Below are 16,790 nucleotides of genomic sequence, written 5' to 3' on the forward strand. Positions count from 1 at the left end.
ATACAATTTTCTGGTAGTGTCTCGCATATATCTAGCGACATCCTGAGCTAACTCTGTATGGAAGAATGCTTGGAGTTTGAATGCTTTGTGGTTAATATCTTCCCCTAGAGTGACTTGACTGAAAATGTTTGCCAGCTACAAAACCATCCACCAGAAAGAACTATACTATCTCATGGATTGGATATTTCAAGTTATACCAACAACAAACTTTGCACCCATTTTCTTGTGAGCCTAAGCGCTTGCTTACATACTTGTTCCACTTCTTGGACTCTGGACTTGCCACTTTTTCAATTCAAGTTCATCCAAGCATCTTAGTGGCTTACCCACATTCAAGTATGCATTAAACCCATCTCTACTCATCCACAGATATCAAGTTTTATGATATGCCTGTGCCACAGTAAGCCCCGATACAATAATCACTTCTCTGGGACTGCAATACATCCACTCTCCACTCATGAAGCTGCCCTTTGGACACTACAAGCAGATTCTTTTAAGTTCCTGACATGGAAAGTAGCGTTCCTCAGCTATGGGAGTCAGCAAGCTTCAACTTCATGTCCACTATACACCATACATTTCTTTCCTCCATAAAATGGGGTAGTCCTTCCTACTCAGTTGAAAGGTTGTCTCTGCTTTTTGTATCACTCAATCCATCATACTATTTTCTTTTTTTCTGAGATCATATATTCAAAAAGGAAGAGCCCTTTTGTATCTTAGATTACAACAGAGCCTTTATCATGTATAAGAAAACAACTAGACTCCATTGCCAGGCTTTGTGTATCTATTTGCATATGACAGTAACAGACTTGACATCAGCCACCTAATGTGCATAGTCTATCTGGATAGTGGAATGCGTTAAGCACTACTAATCCTGGTTGAAGCTCAGAGCTCCAGCTTCTATTGTGGATCATCTTAGGATGCCATCTTTTGAGTAGATTGGCCAAGCTGCAATTTAGTAATCAGACAGCAGTGGGATGGAAGCGTGTGAATTGAACAGCCTATCAAGGACTGACAGCTTCGAATAGTTTTGCGTAACATTCTCACTGTAGTCCGTGTTCTATGGAGGAGTCTGGGTTCCTTACTTTGTAAACACTCTGCAAATTCAGCTTTGGACTCCCCACAGATCATGGCTTAATTCAGCCTGCTTATCCATGGGAAAAGCAAGCTTGCTTACTGTAAACATTTTCCATAGAATGAATTAGCCATGAGATGCTTGCTCTTCTACTTAGTCGATTATGCAACTAGTTTGAGGAGGCTTCTGCGGCAAAGCCTGTGTGGGAACTCCATGTGTTCACTAGAGCTCAAACTTCACTAGCTTGGAGAACAAAGTCCAGTTGTGCTGGATGACATCACACACAGATCATGGCTGATTCACCCTGTTTTCTATGGAAAACAGTTTATGGTAAAACTTGCTTCACTTAAGACTTTTCAATAATAGGAAAGCCCCCTGTTAAGGGTTGGATAGTTTCAAAGTAGCACCATACATAATGCAAAAGTCTAGTGCTTGAATCACATCTTAAGCCATGATTTTCTCTTGTTCCTTATAGCTTCAAGCTGTCAAAGATGTGGTGCCATACATCTTCATTTACAATGTGTATTTTTTTTTTTGGGGGGGGGGGGGGGAGTGGAGAGGAGATTCTTAAACTCCTCCCTCCATGCTAACTTGGAATAGAATTTATCCCAGGACAAGCAGGATGCTAGTCCTCACATAAGGGTGACGTCACTGACTGAACCCTATTGCAGGAGAACTTTGTCAAAAGTTTCTAGAAACTTTTGACTGGCACTCTGAGCCCTCTGAGCATGCCCAGCATACCATGATATTCTCTGCCACAGGGGTCTCTCTTCAGTCTTCATTTTGCCACGCTGCTGCAAGCATTGCTGAGATAGGAGTCCTGTGAGTTTTTCCTCACATTCCTGACAAAGTCATTTTTCAAATTATCTCTCCCATAAGGATCTTTTTTTTTTTTTTTTCCCACCGGGCGGTGAGAATTTGGTCTCGTTTTTAATATAAGTAAAAACTTCATTTCTCTCAAATTTTCTCCCTTTTTCATCGACAGCTGTCAGTGGAAAAAATTGCATCAGGCTTTAAAAAATGTCCAATTTGCAATCGGACTGTCTATCACAGACCCACACCTTGAGTGTGTTACCTGCTTAGGTGAAAAACATGTCTCCTCCTGCCAACAGTGTGCAGAAATGACTCCAAAAGGAAGGAAACTTAGGAGAAAATGGAACACCTTTCACCTTCAACTCCTTCCTTCTCCTTCGACAAAATCGTCCCCAGAAGGAGTTTCCAAAAAAGTCTTGCTGAAAAAAGTCTGGAGGGATCGGGTGACCAGGCATCGCCATCATCTGTAATCGAACATAGGCCCAAACATAGGCATTGACATCAACACGCACCGACACCAGCGTTAACTCCCTCCCCAGGAGAACAGAGCGCAAAGTGGCAAAAAGATAAGGAAACTCCGCCATCGTCAGGGCCTACACCATCGATGGAACCCACACAACCACTGCATGAGGTATTATCCACTCCACTACTGCATACAGCTACTCCATCTATCCCAGCTGTATCGCAGGATTTGTCCACTTTGATAAGGCAGGCAGTGCTCAGGCCCTGAAAGAACAAATTCCGGCAACCGTGCCGATGCCAGCGATGATGCCGATTGACGTGGCCGATCCCAGTGACATCAATGCCACTGATACCAACGTCGGTGACCGCTTTTACCAGTCACCATGTCAATGACTGTCGGTTCCGGCACAGATGCCAGGCACTAAAGCGAAAACTGCGGTGACTTCGAAGTGATCACTGAAGGCATTAGTCCCATCTTTGATCTCAAAGCCTTCATCAGTGCCACTCCTTCCTGGGGACCCAGGACACCCAGAGACAGCACTACATCAAATAATGAAAAGATGTCTGGATCTACTTGATTCTCTCCCCTCTAATCCAAGAGATAGACAGTGATAGACAGTTCAGCTCAGTTACTCACCTTGGAAAGGTGTTGAGGTAGTGTGATTGGGTTTGAATAGGGACCAACATTTGTTAATCAAGGGAGCAGTGAGTCACTCAGGCTGACTAACTGAAGTTAGACTGTTTGTATTTCTCATCCCTTAATTTATAGGCAGGTGCCACTTTCACAAAAAAAACCCAACCCATCAACAAAAACTTTATTGAGAATTCGATCAGACCCCGGTAGGCCACTACCAGACATATAGTGAATTCACTAATACATTTAAAGGAACTTAGACACATTCCTACTCCCATAGCAACCTAAAACTTAACTAGGAACTGATCAAAATTGAGATGAAGGCAGCAGTCCAGCAGCAAGAGGGGGGCTTCCCAGTCTTTTGCATCGAGTGTCACATGTATGATTTTTTACCCACCGGTGAGAAGTTGTGCATGCGATGCAAAGAGCTCCTGGCTCTCAGAGAACGAGTCCGATCTCTTGAGGCTAGAGTGGCAGACCTGGAGGAGCTGAGGCAGACAGAGAGGTATATAGATGAGACCTTCAGGGACATAGTCAAGTCCCAACTTCAGACTGGCAGCCCTGGTGCTGCCTTGGAGGAAGAAGGTCTCATAATGGGAGAGCACCAACCAGGTGTAGCAGGAAAGGATCCTGTAACAAGGACCTGCTCTCTAGGTGATGCATTGTCCTTTCGCACTGAGGATATCTCCCCAAGGCCTACTGCCCAGGAGGGAAGGGTTAGGTCGGCCGTCATAGTTGGTGATTCGATTATTAGGAATGTAGATAGCTGGGTGGCTGGTGGGCGTGAGGATCACCTGGTAACGTGCCTACCTGGTGCGAAGGTGGCGGACCTCACGCGTCACCTAGATAGGATTTTAGACAGTGCTGGGGAGGAGCCGGCTGTCGTGGTACACGTGGGCACCAACGACATAGGAAAATGTGGGAGGGAGGTTCTGGAAGCCAAATTTAGGCTTTTAGGTAGAAAGATTAAATCCAGAACCTCCAGGGTAGCATTCTCTGAAATGCTCCCTGTTCCACGCGCAGGTCACCAGAGGCAGGCAGAGATCCGGAGTCTCAATGCGTGGATGAGACGATGGTGCAAGGAAGAGGGATTCAGTTTTGTTAGGAACTGGGGAACCTTTTGGGGAAGGGGGAGTCTCTTCCGAAGGGATGGGCTCCACCTTAACCAAGGTGGAACCAGACTGCTGGCGCTAACCTTTAAAAAGGAGATAGAGCAGCTTTTAAACTAGAACAAAGGGGAAAGCAGACAGTCGCTCAGCAGCGCATGGTTCGGAGAGAGGTATCTTTAAAGGATACTAATGATGTATTAGAATTAGGGCATCCCGACAGTGAGGTTCCAATAATTAGAAGAGTAGTCCAAGTGCCTGTAACTAAAAACTCACCTGAGCTAAAAAATTCTAACTTATCCCTATCAGTTAAACGGAATAAAAATACAAACAAAAAACAAACTTTGAAATGTTTGTATGCTAATGCCAGAAGTCTAAGAAGTAAGATGGGAGAATTAGAATGTATAGCAGTAACTGATGACATAGACTTAATTGGCATCTCAGAGACATGGTGGAAAGAGGATAACCAATGGGACAGTGCTATACCGGGGTACAAATTATATCGCAATGACAGAGGAGCAGTCGGGAGGAGGTGTGGTGCTTTATGTCCGGGATGGCATAGAGTCCAACAGGATAAACATCCTGCATGAGACTAAATACAAAATTGAATCTTTATGGGTAGAAATCCCTTGTGTGTCAGGGAAGACTACAGTGATAGGGGTATACTACCGTCCACCTGGTCAAGATGGTGAGATGGACAGTGAAATGCTAAGAGAAATTAGGGAAGCTAACCAAATTGGTAGTGCAGTAATAATGGGAGGCTTCAATTACCCCAATATAGACTGGATAAATGTATCATCGGGTCACGCTAGAGAGATAACGTTCCTGGATGGAATAAATGATAGCTTTATGGAGCAATTGGTTCAGGAACCGATGAGAGAGGGAGCAATTTTAGATCTAATTCTCAGTGGAGCACAGGACTTGGTGAGAGAGGTAACGGTGGTGGGGCCGCTTGGCAATAGTGATCATAATATGATCAAATTTGATTTAATGACTGGAAAAGGAACAGTGTTCAAATCCAAGGCTCTCGTGCTAAACTTTCAAAAGGGAAACTTTGATAAAATGAGAGAAATTGTTAGAAAAAACTGAAAGGAGCAGCTACAAAAGTAAAAAATGTCCAAGAGGCGTGGTCATTGTTAAAAAATACCATTCTAGAAGCACAGTCCAGATGTATTCCACACATTAAGAAAGGTAGAAAGAAGGCAAAACGATTACTGACATGGTTAAAAGGGGAGGTGAAAGAAGCTATTTTAGCCAAAAGATCTTCATTCAAAAATTAGAAGAAGGATCCAACAGAAGAAAATAGGATAAAGCATAAACATTGGCAAGTTAAATGTAAGACATTGATAAGACAGGCTAAGAGAGAATTTGAAAAGTTGGCTGTAGAGGCAAAAACTCAAAGTAAAAAACTTTTTTAAATATATCCGAAGCAGAAAGCCTGTGAGGGAGTCAGTTGGACCATTAGATGATCGAGGGGTTAAAGGGGCACTTAGAGAAGATAAGGCCATCGCGGAAAGATTAAATGATTTCTTTGCTTCGGTGTTTACTGAAGAGGATGCTGGGGAGATACCTGTAATGGAGAAGGTTTTCATGGGTAATGATTCAGATGGACTGAATCAAATCACGGTGAACCTAGAAGATGTGGTAGGCCTGATTGACAAACTGAAGAGTAGTAAATCACCTGGACCGGATGGTATACACCCCAGAGTTCTGAAGGAACTAAAAAATGAAATTTCAGACCTATTAGTAAAAATTTGTAACTTATCATTAAAATCATCCATTGTACCTGAAGACTGGAGGATAGCAAATGTAACCCCAATATTTAAAAAGGGCTCCAGGGGCGATCCGGGAAACTACAGACCGGTTAGCCTGACTTCAGTGCCAGGAAAAATAGTGGAAAGTGTTCTAAACATCAAAATCACAGATCATATAGAAAGACATGGTTTATTGGAATAAAGTCAGCATGGCTTTACCCACGGAAGTCTTGCCTCACAAATCTGCTTCACTTTTTTGAAGGAGTTAATAAACATGTGGATAAAGGTGAACTGGTAGATATAGTATACTTGGATTTTCAGAAGGCGTTTGACAAAGTTCCTCATGAGAGGCTTCTAGGAAAAGTAAAAAGTCATGGGATAGGTGGCGATGTCCTTTCGTGGATTGCAAACTGGCTAAAAGACAGGAAACAGAGAGTAGGATTGAATGGGCAATTTTCTCAGTGGAAGGGAGTGGACAGTGGAGTGCCTCAGGGATCTGTATTGGGACCCTTACTGTTCAATATATTTATAAATGATCTGGAAAGAAATACGACGAGTGAGATAATCAAATTTGCAGATGACACAAAATTGTTCAGAGTAGTTAAATCACAAGCAGATTGTGATAAATTGCAGGAAGACCTTGTGAGACTGGAAAATTGGGCATCCAAATGGCAGATGAAATTGAATGTGGATAAGTGCAAGGTGATGCATATAGGGAAAAATAACCCATGCTATAATTACACAATGTTGGGTTCCATATTAGGTGCTACAACCCAAGAAAGAGATCTAGGTGTCATAGTGGATAACACATTGAAATCGTCGGTGCAGTGTGCTGCGGCAGTCAAAAAAGCAAACAGAATGTTGGGAATTATTAGAAAAGGAATGATGAATAAAACGGAAAATGTCATAATGCCTCTGTATCGCTCCATGGTGAGACCGCACCTTGAATACTGTGTACAATTCTGGTCGCCGCATCTCAAAAAAGATATAATTGCGATGGAGAAGGTACAGAGAAGGGCTACCAAAATGATAAGGGGAATGGAACAACTCCCCTATGAGGAAAGACTAAAGAGGTTAGGACTCTTCAGCTTGGAGAAGAGACGACTGAGGGGGGATATGATAGAGGTGTTTAAAATCATGAGAGGTCTAGAACTGGTAGATGTGAATCAGTTATTTACTCTTTCGGATAGTAGAAAGACTAGGGGGCACTCCATGAAGTTAGCATGGGGCACATTTAAAACTAATCGGAGAAAGTTCTTTTTTACTCAACGCACAATTAAACTCTGGAATTTGTTGCCGGAGAATGTGGTTCGTGCAGTTAGTATAGCTGTGTTTAAAAAAGAATTGGATAAGTTCTTGGAGGAGAAGTCCATTACCTGCTATTAAGTTCACTTAGAGAATAGGCACTGCCATTAGCAATGGTTACATGGAATAGACTTAGGTTTTGGGTACTTGCCAGGTTCTTATGGCCTGGATTGGCCACTGTTGGAAACAGGATGCTGGGCTTGATGGACCCTTGGTCTGACCCAGTATGGCATTTTCTTATGTTCTTATGTTCTTAAGAGCATCTTGAGTCATATCCTGAAGATCCATTGCCAGGACCTTCTGGCATTCCTCTACCACCTAGGACTTCAACTTCTCAGCAAGCCCAAGAATATGACACTTGGAGTAACACAAATTCAGAAACTTCATCTGAGGATTTTATGTCCGACCCATCTCCACCAGAAGATTTTTACTTTCACAACTTTTGCCCAGGAAATGGCTGACACCATTCTTTTCAAATTAGTCACAGAGCAGGATACCAGGCAACAAACCCTGGAGGTACTTCAATTTGTAGACCCTCCAAAACAAGTGGTAGCAATACCAGCGCCTGATGTTCTCCTAGATTTGCAACATCGTATTTGGGAACATCCCTGCTCCGTGCCAGCTGTCAATAAGCGAATGGACAGTACATATTTGGTGCAGTCTGCTCCTGGTTATCAAAAGTCACAGCTCCCTCACCACTCAGTAGTGGTGGAGTCAGCACAAAAAAATCAAAAAGAATTAGACCACATTCATCGAATCCCCCAGGTAAAGATCACAGGTTTTTAGATTCCCTGGGTTGTAAGGTCTACCAAGGGGCCATGTTGAATTCTAGAATCTCTTCATACCAACTCTGCATGACCCAATATCAAAGATTTATGGAAACAGATGCAAGACTTTGTTCCATCTCAATACCAAGAGGCAGCCCAGACCATCATTCACAAGGGTCTGGAGGACGGAAAACATGAGGTCTGTGCAGCCTATGACGGATTTGAGACAGCTTCCAGGGTAGCTGCATCAGGGATCAGTGCCAGAAGATGGGCATGGCTTAAGGCCTCGGACCTTAGACCTGAGGTCCAAGATAAATTAGATCTCCCTTGATTAGGAGATAACCTTTTTGGATCCAAGGTCCAGGATGCAGTGGCTCAACTAAAGGAACAAACTGAAACCCTGAGACAGCTTTCCTCGCTTCCACAAGATCCCCCTACGCACTCCGGACATAGGCCTCAACGAAAAGAAGCTAGAAGACCTTTTTACAGACAAAGGAGGTACTATCCTCCTACATCTAGAGCTAGGCCTTCTAGAACTCAACAGACCACAACCAAGACACCCGAGGGCGGCTAGGCCTCAACCTGCACCGCAGACTGGGCCTGCTGCTGGTTTTTGAAACCACTTCCAGAGAACACAGCTAGCTCTCCAACCCTCAGCCAGACCTTCCAGTAGGAGGCCGGATATCCAAATTTTACGACAATTGGATACCAATAACATCAGATCAATGGGTACTGGCAATAATATCTCTGATACCAACTCAATTTCCTCTCTATTCCCACCGATTTTCCTCAGAGCCATTTTCTTCTCAGTGAAAATCACATACTTCAATTGCAAGTAGAATTATCCACCCTTCTGAAAGCCAGGGCTGTAGAGCCGGTACCCCAGTCTCAGGGGGGCAGAAGATTCTATTCCCTTTATTTCCTCATTCCAAAGAAAACCGGAGGCCTTCGTCCCATCCTAGACCTCAGAAATTTCAAATTTCTAAAGAAAGAAAAGTTCAGGATGGTGTCTCTAGGCACCATGCTTCCACTTCTTCAAGCAGGAGATTGGCTTTGTTCTCTGGATCTACAAGACACTTATGCTCACATTCCCATCTTCCCTCCTTATCGCAAGTACCTGTGCTTAATGGTGGGCCTTGCCTCTGCTCCCAGAGTATTCACCAAATGTCTAGCAGTAATAGCAGCACACTTGCAGTGTCCATGTTTTTCCATATCTAGACTGGCTCATCAGAATTCAATCTCTACAAGGAGCTCTCGCTTCTCTCAATCAATTACTGTACACCATTTGATAGGATTTCTCATCAATTATCACAAGTCCCATCTCATCTGCTTCAATTCATAGGAGCAGAATTGAACACATCCCCTCGAGGGCTTTTCTACCCGAGGACCATGCAGATACTTTCCCTTTTGGCAAACTTGCTACGCTCAAAGAAACAAGCAACAGCTCATAAGTTTCTAACTTTACTAGGCCACATGGCCTCCACAGTTCACGTCACTCCTATGGCACGGCTTGCCATGAGTCACCCAATGGACTTTAAAACACAATGGATACAAGCCATTCAAGTAACCCACCAGCTACGTTCCTCTCTACTTTGGGCGAACAAGGACAGTTTGTGCAAGGGTCTACCCTTCCAACAACCAGTCCCACAGATTACTAACTACAGATGCATCCACCTTGGGTTGGGGAGCTCACACACACTCTCCAAACTCAAGGTACTTGGACAAAGCTCGAAGCAATGTTTCAAATTAATTTCCTGGAACTTCGAGCTATACGTTATGCGCTGCATGCATTCAAGGACTGCCTTTCACACAAGACTGTTCTGATCCAAACAGACAACACAGTAGCCATGTGGTACATCAACAAACAGGGAGGTATGGGCTCGTATCTCCTTTGTCAAGAAGCTGCACAGATTTGGGCCTGGGCCCTGAACCACTCTATGTTCCTCCGGGCCACTTATCTGGCAGGCATTCACAATGTAGTGGTAGATCAACTCAGCCGTCAGTTCCAACCACACGAGTGGTCCCTGGATCCCTCAGTAGTGACCAGGATATTTCATTGTTGGGGGCACCCAACAATTGATCTCTTTGCGTCACATCTGAATCACAAAGTGGACAAATTCTGTTTTCTACACAAACAGAAAAACCAGCCAGACAAGGACGCGTTTGCTCGCCCTTGGAACTCAGGCCTTCTATACGTGTATCCCCCAATACCGCCCATAACCAAAACTCTAGTGAAGCTACAACAGGACAGGGGGACAATGATTCTCATAGCCCCATATTGGCCTCGACAAGTATGGCTTCCCACACTTCTAGACCTCTCGATCAGAGAACCAATTCACCTGGGTGTAGCTTCCAATCTCATAACTCAGGATCAGGGCAGGTTGCGCCATCCCAACCTTCAATCCTTATCCCTGACAGCATGGATGTTGAAAGCTTGATTTTACAGCCACTCAATCTTTCAACTAATGTATCTCAAGTGCTTCTAGCTTCATGTAAACCTTCCAAACGAAAGAACTATTCTTCCAAATGGGAAAGATTTACTTTGTGGTGCAGTCAAAAGAATATTGATCCTTTCACCTGCCCCACTACTTCTCTACTAGACTTATACCATCTTTCAGAATCTGGTCTCCAGACTTTGTAAGAGTACACTAAGTGCAATCTCAGCTTACCATAAGATGGGAGATGCACCAATATCCATACAACCTCCTTATCAGTAGGTTTATGACAGGTTTAACTCACCTTAAACCACCAATTCAGCTGCCAGTCACAGAATGGGACCTGAATCTGGTCTTAACAAGACTCATACATTCTCCTTTCGAACCTATGAATTCCTGTGGTGATAAATTTCTCACATGGAAGACTATCTTCCTCATAGCCATTACATCAGCTGGAAGGGTTAGTGAGTTACAAGCACTTGTCACGTACTCACCCTACACAAAATTCCTACATAACAGTGGTTCTCCGTTCACATCCAAAATTCCTTCCCAAGGTAGATATGGAATTCCACTTGAACCAAGCCATAGTTTTACCCACATTCTTTCCAAGGCCTCACTCTCACCAAGGAGAACAGGCCTTACATACCTTGGACTGTAAGCGTGTGCTAGCATTTTACTTAGACCGCATTGCAGTCCACAGGAAATCCACTCAACTATTTGTATCTTATGATCCAAACAAACAGGTAAATCAGTGGGTAAACATACTCTATCCAACTGGTTAGCAGATTGCATACAGTTTTACTATGAAAAAGCAGGCCTTCCTCTCAAAGGGCGAATAAGGGCAATGTCAACCTCAGTAGCACACTATCGTTCAGTGCCAATCTTTGACATATGTAAAACAGCAACATGGAGTTCTCTTCACACCTTTGCAGCTCATTACTGTTTGGACAAACAGGGACGACAAGATTCAGCCTATGGACCATCTGTCTTAAAGAACTTCTTTCCAGTTTAATCCCAACTCCTTCTGCATCCAACCTGCTGTGATCATCGGCTGACTCATTTTCAACAATAATTCACTGTTGCTTCACTACAAAATGACTCCGCCTATAGCTTTCTAATCACCCATATGTGAGGACTAGCATCCTGCTTGTCCTGGGATAAAGCAAAATTGCTTACCTTGTAATAGGTGTTATCCCAGGACAACAGGTTGTAGTCCTCGCAGAACCCACCCACCACCCCTCAGAGTTGGGTATGTTACCTTTTTATTTTATTTTTGCTAAAGCTTATTGCTACATACGAGACTGAAGAGAGACCCCTGTGGCAGAGAATATCATGGCATGCTCAAAGTGCCAGTCAAGTTTCTAGAAACTTTGACAAAGTTTTCCCGCAATAGGGCTCCGTCAGTGATGTCACCCATATGTGAGGTCTACATCCTGCTGTCCTGGGATAACACCTATTACAAGGTAAGCAATTTTGCTTTCCTGTTAGCATTTCTAAGCTATGGATATTGGAGACAGGATGCTGGATTAATGGATCATTGGCTTACTGTATTGGAGTAAAAAAATAGAATAGCTTGAGCATGAAACTGAGCTGAAAGTTTAGCACCCAAGTTTTACCACTCTACTAATTTCATCAACCTCTGAGAAATACTGTGATTCAGTAGCAGTGCAGGGCACTGCCATGCAGGATATCTAGATTAATTTACCAAACTCAACTTGTTTCTCAGGCCAGCAAGGCTGGGATGAGTTTGATTGTACATTGGTGACACCTATTGGCCATACTTGAGCTATGCATGCACCAGGCTCTAGAAGAAACCCTGATCCATAGTAAGACATGCTCTGCTGGGTTTAGACTACTGGTATGCTAATACATCAAGAGTTTACAAAAAAAATGCAAAGAAAAGGCTTTATTGTATTGAAACGAATGATGTGCATGAATAATATTGTCTGAGCATAAAATGTGATAAGATATTCACAAATGCATTCTGTATGCACATCATAGTTTATATGCAGAAAATATGCATTTTTATATAAAATGTTTTTGTGCGTAATATACTGACTATAGTTCTGACACCTGAACTCTTGCTTCTGCCTATAGACTAGCACTGGTGCTGGAACCTTTCACCTCAGACCAGGAATAACATTTCCAAGATTAATACAGGGATTAGACCAGTGGACCTCTCTGCATGGGGAGTAATAGTTAATAGCTTAATTTTGAATGGGATTTCTTTGCAAGGGCACTAAGCACTTTTTAGTTCAACATTTGTTTTTTGTGCGCAAACCCCTTGTACTGAGAGTTTGCACACACCTATGGGTAAAACTGCCCTCAAGTGCACCTTATTACATCAGGCCCTCTGTTCTTGAACAGCATGTGAAGTACCGTATTTTTTGCTCCATAAGATGCACTCCCCCCCCCCCCCCCCCCCCCCAAAGTGTGTGTGTGTGGGGGGGGAATATCTGTGCATCTTATGGAGCAAATATAAAAAAACCCCCCAAATTACACCCCCCCTCAAAGACCTACCAAAAGTCCCTGGTGGTCCAGCGGGGGTCCGGGAGCAATCTCCTGCACCTAGGCTGTCAGCTGCCAGTAATCAAAATGGCACAGATGGCCTGTTGCCTGGACCCCTGCTGGATCACCAGGGACTTTTGGCAGGTCTCGGGGGAGGGGTGGGGTCCCACAGAGAACAATTAAGTTTTCTGATCTGGGGAGTGGACCGAAATGGCCCTCCCCAGACCTGAAAACTAAATGGGGACAAAAAAATGTTATGCACTCCCCTAATTTGCTCCATAAGATGCACAGATGCTTGGGGACAGAGCCGTTTTAGTTTTTGTCTTTTTTTTTTTTTTTTTTTTTTTTAATTCCCCCCTCTGAATCATAGTGCATCTTATGGTCAGGTGCGTCTTATGGAGCGAAAAATACGGTACCTCACAATTCAATTCACATTTGTGGCTTAATTAGATCTGACTGAAATAGGCCCTAATTTCTCTGTAGCAACAGTCACTTGTTTAGTAACTTGTAGAATAATGGAAACGTATGAATTGTTGTAGGGTGATTTGTGGCTCCCGTGTAAGAGTAGAATTGTCAACCGGAATGCCTCGTCGCTCTCGCTATGATAGACCTCCAGCACGGAGACCGTTTGATCCCAATGACAGGTGCTATGAGTGTGGTGAAAAGGGTCATTATGCTTATGATTGTCACCGGTACAGCCGCCGGAGGAGGAGCAGGTAAGCTTTTCTTTAGTAAGATGGTATGTATTCTGTTTTAATCAGTTCTTTTATTAGCGAAGAACACATTGCAATATATATTATGTAACTCTTATTTTTTAAGAATGGTGTAATGTACCGGCATATTTTATAATTTGTTTTATTCTTTTCACTTGTTAAAATATTAATAATCAACCTGGTCAAAACCTTTCAGGTTTCTTCGTTTGAGTCAGTCGCCTTGATTCAGAATGTCACGAGCCTTAAGATTTCATGCTGAGGCGCCTTGCAAATCCGACCATTAAGATTCTCCTAGACCTTGAGGTGATCAGCATAAGAGGCCAGATCCCCTCGAGCCGCCTTCACCTAGCTTCACCATTAAGATTCTTTAGAGGCCAGAAAATTTGAGACGATGACCACCATAACACAGTAAATTTGGCTTTCAATTGGGGGCCCCCTTCCGGTTTAGAAAGAGGAACACCAGATTGACCACATTCCCACGTAGAAAAAACTACTTGCGTCAATCAAGCCTCACCCTGGCTCATTTGTGGCTGTCAATTTGATCGTCGTTAGATTGAAGAAAACTACAGTAGATGCAGCGAACGGCTGATAGATACTTCTAGATCGTCTAGATCTTCTAGACCTTGGGCCAAAGAGGGTCGACCTGCAAACTTGCAAGGTTTATTTTACCTACAAATTACCGTGATTTATTTTAATCTTTTTTTAAAGTAAAACTAAAATGTTAAATGAGGTTTTAACCAGTCTTTTCTAGGTAGTAAAAATGCAATAGGCCCCTAGTTATTTTCAAAACTGGCAGACACTCTTTTATAGTTGTCTGAAATTTTAATTTCAGCAGTGGCACATGAGCAGCAGAAAGCTAATGTACCAATTTTATAATACTTGTTCTCTCAACTTGATGAATTAGGTCAAGGTCTCGATCTCACTCAAGGTCCAGGGGAAGAAGATATTCTCGCTCACGCAGCAGAAGCCGTGGCAGGAGGCAAGTATCTGTGTTGTATTGCTAGGGATCTTAGGTTTCAGTTTTTATTTTATTTTTCCCTGGAATTTATAAGTTTGATATAATGAACAAAAATGGGAGAGAATAGTGTAAAAAAGGCTTTCCTTAAGCTTCCCAAACATCAAATGTTTTCCTTGTGTAATGCCAAGTGTGTGCTTGTTAGCTGCTTAACATCTGTTCCCTGTACGTACCCGGATCAGACCAGACTGCTGGGTTATGCCTCCCTTCTGGCAGATGGAGACAGAGAAAAACTTACACACATCCTGTAAGTAGGATGCGCCACCTGCAGCCCCCTTAGTATTTCTGTCTCCAGCAGATGAAGGTGGCAGAACCTGCAGTCCTGGCTAACTGATTCTAAACAAAAAAAAAAAAAGCCGTGCCTCCCGAGGAACAGTAATTTCTCCTCAGTGGTAGGCCTGCCGTGTGCTTTGCCCTTCACTTCAGTGTACCAGGAGCAGCAGCTGGTGAGTGACTGGGGGGGATTTACCGGTGGGCCGGTCCCACCACCGGCCCAGAGACAACCATGGGTTGTGCTGAGGCAAAGTTAAAAATCTGAACAAGTTTGTGGTGTGTGTTTGGGTTTTTTTTTTTTTTTTGCAGCTGCACTGCTCTTATTCGGGCTAGAGGTTTATTTTCACAGCCTTTCCATCTTGTTCAGTGCGGCAATGCCACGTGCTTCGGCCTGCAAATCTGTGGGGAGCTGGCAGCACGGCTCTCTAGAGAGCCTCTGCTCCTGGTGTCTTCCTGGGGGCGAGGGACCATCAGCAGGGGCAGCTGGCGGCAGGGGAAGGCAGGCACATTGGTCCTGTGGTGCGGGCATACCGATGCTGCCTCGTGGTACTCAGCCTGGAATGCTGGAACTGCAGCCATTTTAGGAGCTTTAGATGCGGATTCAGACAGCTCAGCAGGGGGGAGGGGATCTCCCTCAGTTATTTCCACAGGACTTTTGCCCCGGGTCTCCCCATGATTTATTTCCTGCTTTCCGTGCTCCTTTGGGTACTCTCCCTTGGGAAAATTTAAAAGGGCCAGCATTCTTTTTCGGCTGATCTTATTTTACTATTACATAAGGCTTAATTAGCTAGCCTTATGTCCATGGGAGATCCTGAGCTCCCTCTGGGGCAGCTTGGGAATGGGCTCTTTCCTCCTGTGCAGGTTCCTAGGCCAGATCCTCCTGAGGTGTTCCGGGGGGTGGGGGTGCTGCTGGCAGATCCACTTCAGGCGGACATGGATGAGGATTCCAAGCATGTGGCACCGGTGGAAGGGGATGAGCCTCAGGTCCTTAGGATCTTTCGTAGAGATGAGTTGGAGCCAATGATTCCACATGTCCTAGCAGAGTTGGGCATACCGGCTGGTCAGACGCCTCAGGATCAGGGCATGGTGGATCCGGTGCTGTCTGGTCTTTGTCCCCTGGCTAGGACTTTTCTTTTTCATCCTATGTTGCTCCAGCTAATGTTTCGGGAGTGTCTAGCTCTGTCTAGCCTTCGTGTAGACAGAGCTATGGAGAAATTGTACCCACTGCTGGATGACTCTTGACCTCCTTAAGGTTCCCAAGGTTGATGCGACCGTATCAGCAGTCACCAAGCGTACGACTATTCCTGTAGTTGGGGCGGCTGCCCTTAAGGACCCTCAGGATCGTAAACTGGAGGTGCTTCTCAAGCGTATCTTCGAAGTGTCTGCTCTGGGGGTTCGAGCAGCCGTTTGCAGTAGTTTAATGCAGAGTGAGAGTCTCCAGTGGGTACAACAACTGAGTGCCAGAGAGCTCTCCCTGGAGGAGTCTGAACAGGCTGATCATTTGGAGGCGGCGGTAGCATATGGGGCGTATGCCTTGTATGATCTCCTTTGTACGTCTTCGCATACTATGGCTTCTGAGGTGTCAGCCCGCAGGCTTTTATGGATCCGTAATTGGTCAGCTGATGTTTCCTCCAAGTCACAGCTGGGTGTGTTTCCGTTTCGGGGAAAGTTACTTTTTGGAGATTATTTGGAGCAGCTCATTAAGTCCTTGGGAGGACAATAGGGTGTACAAGCTCCTGGAGGATAGGCCAAAAGCTTCCAGAGGTTTCTGCCCTTCCCGGTTGCATTTTCGTCGGTCTAGGCCAGCTCAGTTTGGCCAACGACAGTCCGGCAGGTCGCAGACCTGGTCTCATTCCTTTCGTCGCCGTAGACCCACCCGAGACGGCGGTGCCACAGGGATGACAGGAGTCACGTCCTCCCAATGAAATAGCGCTGG

At 44.4% G+C, this 16,790-nt stretch overlaps 1 protein-coding gene across 6 annotated transcripts in view; it reads left to right on the plus strand.

The window, feature by feature from the left end:
• Positions 1-16,790, plus strand: part of SRSF7 (serine and arginine rich splicing factor 7) — a 148,875-nt gene that overhangs the window by 17,237 nt on the left and 114,848 nt on the right. For 4 of the 6 annotated variants that reach the window (XM_029594384.1, XM_029594381.1, XM_029594386.1 and 1 more), the window contains exons 3-4: positions 13,390-13,569; positions 14,471-14,545. In XM_029594384.1, coding sequence (XP_029450244.1) covers positions 13,390-13,569; positions 14,471-14,545 — 255 coding nt within the window. The remainder of the gene's footprint in view (positions 1-13,389; positions 13,570-14,470; positions 14,546-16,790) is intronic. The other 2 variants (XM_029594385.1, XM_029594382.1) reach the window with 1 other exon arrangement.

This window comes from Rhinatrema bivittatum, chromosome 3 (genome assembly GCF_901001135.1).
Source record: "Rhinatrema bivittatum chromosome 3, aRhiBiv1.1, whole genome shotgun sequence".
NCBI classification, from domain to species: domain Eukaryota; kingdom Metazoa; phylum Chordata; class Amphibia; order Gymnophiona; family Rhinatrematidae; genus Rhinatrema; species Rhinatrema bivittatum.